The sequence below is a fragment of the Notolabrus celidotus genome, chromosome 7, assembly GCF_009762535.1.
Source record: "Notolabrus celidotus isolate fNotCel1 chromosome 7, fNotCel1.pri, whole genome shotgun sequence".
Lineage (NCBI taxonomy): Eukaryota > Metazoa > Chordata > Actinopteri > Labriformes > Labridae > Notolabrus > Notolabrus celidotus.
This window is the reverse complement of record NC_048278.1, coordinates 15193066-15198820: the sequence shown is the minus strand read 5'-3', so window position 1 is coordinate 15198820 and position 5755 is coordinate 15193066. Positions and strand designations below refer to the sequence as shown.

At 38.7% G+C, this 5755-nt stretch overlaps 1 protein-coding gene across 1 annotated transcript in view; it reads left to right on the top strand.

Moving 5' to 3' along the window:
- The window catches only part of slc43a1b (solute carrier family 43 member 1b), an 11335-nt gene extending 6505 nt beyond the window's left edge, over positions 1 to 4830 (top strand). Inside the window, 9 exon segments of the mRNA XM_034688413.1 lie at positions 202 to 344; positions 1279 to 1425; positions 1876 to 1911; positions 2131 to 2249; positions 2251 to 2264; positions 2622 to 2751; positions 2900 to 2973; positions 4066 to 4189; positions 4398 to 4830. Coding sequence (XP_034544304.1) covers positions 202 to 344; positions 1279 to 1425; positions 1876 to 1911; positions 2131 to 2249; positions 2251 to 2264; positions 2622 to 2751; positions 2900 to 2973; positions 4066 to 4189; positions 4398 to 4625 — 1015 coding nt within the window. The 3' untranslated portion in view covers positions 4626 to 4830.
- The last annotated feature ends 925 nt before the right edge of the window (positions 4831 to 5755 follow it).

The window sequence follows — 5755 nt, the reverse complement described above, 5'->3', positions numbered from 1 at the left end:
CTGGCAAACTCAAGAGCACTGTTCAGAGTAATCATTACATTTTTTTTTACTCCCTCCTCCACAATGTATGTTCCAATGTCTTGGATGTAGTGATATATGCAGTTAATAATCTAGTTTATTTTTTAATTACAGTTAGATAAGGGCTGGAGTCATTTTGGATGTCCTTTTGTACATTTAAATCTCCTTTTTCTCTCTGAGCAGTAAAAAGGTAAAGCTGAGTGGGGTTGTAACGACGGACAAGTTGACTGGGGAAAGCTACGTCACCCATGTGAGCATCATGGAGGACACAATGGGACCCAAACAGACAGAACCTGAGAAAACAGACTCACCACAAACCACCCAGGGTGAGATACATTATCTTAAAGCCCCCCTTTATTTTTGCCATTATGCCAAACTAGAAATTCTTACCAGTGCCTTGATTTGGAATCAAAAGATCTTGGTTAAAGTGGTGGCTCTCAAAGGCAATTCATATGTGTGATGCAAATTATTTCAATCAGATCCGAGGTTACAAGGGTCATAATCAGCTGGTGGAGCAGCAGTATTGACATGTAACCCTTTTATATTATTACATTCTTAATTAATACTAAGCATCTTAGATAAAATGAACTCTTGGACATACATTTGTTTGATCAGAACTAATTGCAATGACAGAAAGCATGTTTGGGTAACACTTATTTGACCAGTATTTTGGTTTTAAAGTTTCACTCATGTCCCATCTGTTAACATGGAGGGAGCAGGCTGTATGACCTATGCTGCAGCCAGTAAAGACAGCGCCTTGGGTGGCTTCACTTTTGAAACAAAGAAGCAAATTATTAGTTTCTTTAAACTTTTATTGAATACAACTGCAAACTCCTGTTAATGTGGAAGGACAGTTTGTCTCAGAGCAACTGATTATATTCAAACAAGTTCTTATGCCCTTTATTACACCACCTTTTGCATTGGAACTGGTTATTTTACTGTCATGTGAAACTCCCTGGGGCTCCAACTGAAAGTGCCATTCATCACTTGTGTCAATCTGTCTCATATTGTGCACTCAGAGGGTTTTCAGACTGGTTCCACTTTTTGTTACCACTTAGTCAATAAAATTTATAATCCTCCTTTCAAACCTGAAGTTTACACTAGGCAGACTGTAAAACATAGCAAAAAAACAACAGACCCGCTGTGAAACTTGCAAGAAAATTAACTTTGAGTGGACTGTAAACTCCTCAGTTCAACTGTCTGGATACTTTCTACCTGAACTGAAAGCTGATTTCACACATTTTGTCTCTCTGTCTTCAGGTTCTATGCCTCTCTGTCACTCCATGTGCTCTCCCATCTTCCTGTGGAGTGTCATCACCATGGCCATGACCCAGCTGAGGCTGATCTTCTTCATGGGTGCCATGAACAAGATGCTGGAGTTTCTGGTTACACATGGAGACCCTCACCGTGAGACCTGAATAATGCTTTAATTTCATTGTGCTAAACAATCAGTATGTTTAAGTGAACAGTTAAGTCGAGCTACAGTTATACCTTGATTGGGGAATTAAATTGGACTACTGTCCTTGTCCCAGGATACAAGCACTGGGTGCACCGATTTATTGAAAAAATACATCCGCCTCCCCTATGATAGTTGGCGATATGCTACGATAATTGTCTTGTGCAATTTCAGTTGGACTAACTTGTTTACTTGTCTTTTAGATATCCAGTGTTAGTCGAACTAACGCAATAACTCGATTTTTCTAACATCATGTAAACATACCAAATGACAAGAGACATCAGTACTCCTAGAGATGTTTCACCAATAGATAACCAATCTGAAAAATGTATATCAACAAAAAAGTTTGTATTGCACAAAATCACCAGTGGTGTTGATTTCTGGTTTCTTGTCTCTTTCAGCCTCAGAAGAGCTGCAGAAGGAGGTGGATGACCAAGGTAAAACCAGCAGGTTGTTTTTAGTCTGGGATTTTCAACCTGGGCTTTCTGTAAACACATTTTGGTGGATAATTCATAAGATGGTTCTAATGTTTTGGCTGCACAAGATTGTTTCAGCTAGAAGCCACAAGTTCACAATCAAAGTATATCCACAAAAAATGTAGAAGTACCATTTCTACTTGCATCTCCATTAACTCTCTATACCCTTTTTCTTCTTAGTCGGATTCTACTCGTCCATCTTTGGTACAATGCAGCTCCTTTGTTTGCTGACGTGTCCTCTGATTGGTTACATCATGGACTGGAGGATGAAGGAGTGTGAGGATGAAGATGCAAACACAAAAAACGGAAAAGAGGTATGAGTACCATCTCTTAACTTTCAGACATAATGTGAAAAATGGAAGGTTTTGGTTGAGCAGGCACCACCAGTGTTTTCCACACATACACAATACCTGGGCGGCCTGACAGAGGAGATTTGACCACCAAATTTTGTATTTATTTTAGAGATTGCTATAAAGGAATCAATAAGCTAGTATACTCATTTACTCCTGTAACTTGACAACCTTTAAGGTGATTTAGAACAAAAGCAAATCTAGCCTGAATTAGCTATTCTAAAGCACAGCACAGCACAGCACAGGTTCATTAACCTGCATTTGTCACATTTGCATTCTCTCCTTTGCTTTTAACGTCTTTTGACAAGCTTTCTTCTTCAGCCAATCAGATCTTCCAAAGAGAGACCGAAGGATCCAGAAGCTGACCAATTCCATGAGAGCTTTCATCTTCACCAACCTCCTGTTGGTCACCTTTGGGATAATTTCCCTGATTGATAACCTGCCTTTACAGGTCTGGAAAATGCTGTACAGAAATGAAAAAAACTGAGTTTCCATTCATGCTAATACAGTGTACAAATGGCTCTCAGTTCAGACTAAAAAATAAACAAACAGAAACATGGTCATTCATTCATCTGGCTGTATTATGTTTTTTCTGTTAGGTGCTGTCGTTTGTTCTGCATACCATAGTGAGAGGATTTATCCACTCTTGCTGCGGAGGTCTCTATGCTGCTGTGTGAGTAGCAACACCAATTCAACACCAATTCCTACCAAAGACATAATAATGATAATAATATAATAATATTACAACCTTTAACATTAGCATGCAACCAGCTTTAACTTGGCTGACTGGGTGGATTTGTATTGGACAGTCTGTATCATGGCTGATAGGTAGCCATAACAGTGACTTGTCAATCACAGGTAGCTGCACCCTAGAGCAAACCCCACTATATTGTTGATTTAAAATCAATCAATATTTTCTAGATAAATATCATGTTGTATTGTTGTGGACTTCATTAGGACAGAAGCTGGCACATTGTCTACACAGTCAGACAAAGGAGTTGCCCTCTGCTGGATGTTATAGTACATGTAGGGTTACAGACCTTACGCATTGGCTTAATTTTTCAGAACTTAGAGGCTTTCTTCATCGTCATCTTAATACAGTATATAGCAGAGACTGTTTAAAACATGGATATAGGCTTGGTGATGTCATCCTCTCTGAAAAGGTGTTAAGAACCCCAGGGATGGCAGGTGCCCTATTTGAAATGCTGACTTGAACTAACTACTAGCTTATTTAGTTGAGTTTATAGTCCAGCCATTTGACAATCAGCCACAGTGTGTCTGCCAATCATAAGTCCTGTTTTTAATTATGAATTATTATGCCTGACTCTTAAGGTTAAAATACTAAAAATGGATGTCTTTTGTAAAAAAAAAAAAAAAATCACACTCCATTGTCTTGAATAAAGAAACAAGGAATAAAGACCAAAACTGTTTTTAACCAACTTCAAAACATGCTTACATCTGCTGTAAAATGGCCATTTTAATTCGGTGTCCAATTGAGTCGCCTTGGCTTTTGGAGCCTCATTTCAGTGGACACTTGTGGAACTACAGTTTTTTTGCACAGAAACTTATCTTTAGTTCATAAAGTTGTCTTCTGTAAATTTTGGTAATCGAACCAGGTTTATTCATAAAAAGTAGCTCCATGTAGACATTTTGGTTTGTTCACAAGTTTACAGTGTAAGTCTGTCGAGAAGCAATTTGATTTGAATGTACAATATGACTCTGTCTTTGAATTCTCTGAAAGATGATTATTTATCGATCTCTTCAGGTATCCTGCCAATCACTTTGGGACACTGACAGGAATGCAGTCAATGATCAGCGCTGCTTTTGCACTGCTCCAACAGCCCCTGTTTATCATGATGGTTGGACACCTGAATGGAGATCCCTACTGGGTAGGAGCTCATAAACACACACACACACACACACACACACACACACACACACACACACACACACACACACACACACACACACACACACACACACACATACACACATACACACACACACTGTAAAAGAAAAGGTAGAAGTCAACAAATAAAGGAAACAAGTTTTAAAACAGGTTTGTTACAAGTACTGACATGTCTCTCCTTACAACAGATCAACATTGGACTACTCATCTTCTCCCTGGCTGGCTTTCTGTTGCCTGGCTATCTGTTTTATCACCGTAGAAACCTGACTTTGGCAAAGGCAGCACGTGATTGGTTTTCAGCCAGCCAGTCAGACAAAGAGATGGTTCCTCTAAACCACTCAGCAAATGGAATTGCAAATGGCAAAGCCAATTGCCATGTAGCTAATGGTTACACATCAAACGGGCACAATTGTTAAGATTATCCATTGGATATATGGTTCAGTAGTTTAACAAACTTTGATGCAGCCTCACTCTGGACTGAAGACTATGACATCTCGATATAACAAAACAGGAAAACAATTATTGAACAGACATGAACAAGTACGTGCTACGGATACAACTAATAAGAGAAACAGTGAAACTAAGACTCGGTGGGGACAGGTGGTCAGGCTCTCCACAGCTGAAACAGAGCACCAATAATTTGTGTCCATCAGATACATATTGATATAGAAAATATCCCAGTTCAGATTATTTTTTAGTTCCAGTGATTACAATCAGACTCACTTGGTGGTCTTATGTGAGTGTTATCTTGCTGAACAAAGCTCACAAGTATTATAAAAAAATCAGAACTGGTTTATTTTCAGCAATCAAGAAAAGCCCCAAAAAGCCCATTGGGGTTTTGTTGAGGGAACCAAGGTGATGCTTACTTCTTTGTCTTGGTCAAAAGTTAAACATTAACCTTGCTCTCTAGTGCTGTTTTTTCTTGGAAGAAATGTGAACCTATAATGGACCAGTGAATGCATGCTGGGAAATGTCCCTAAGCTTGACCCCAGTAATAATCGACAGAAAGGACCATACCAGAATTTCTGCATGTTTCAATGACAAACAATAGATTGCTTATTTCTTTATACTGAATTTTAGCACCTGTGTTCAGGTGAGAAGTAACGGATAGGGTTATCAAGCAGGAGGAGTTATTTTTTCTTGAGATCATTTTCTTTTAGCACAATGTTTCATGCTCATGGATGATACCAGTGAAGGATTAGCAAAAATATTAATGTTCTGTTGAAGAATTGTTTTAGAGAAACACTACAACCAGGGCCTTAGGTAAAAGAGCAGAATGGCTATGAAGAGGATTTAATGTCTACGCTGGTGTGTGAGTGCGCCACTGCTTTTTGAGGACTAAAGAGTTACACTGTTTGCATATTTACATTATTCAGACATCTATTGGCGCACCCGAGCACACATCATGAATCCAGGGCGGGTGACATGTAATGTTAAACTAGCATGCCTTTTGTCAGCTAACTAATGGTTTTAAATCAGGGTTTACAAAGTTCAATCATTGTTATGTTAAAGTCAATAATTTTAGGTAGTTATAAATCCATACATT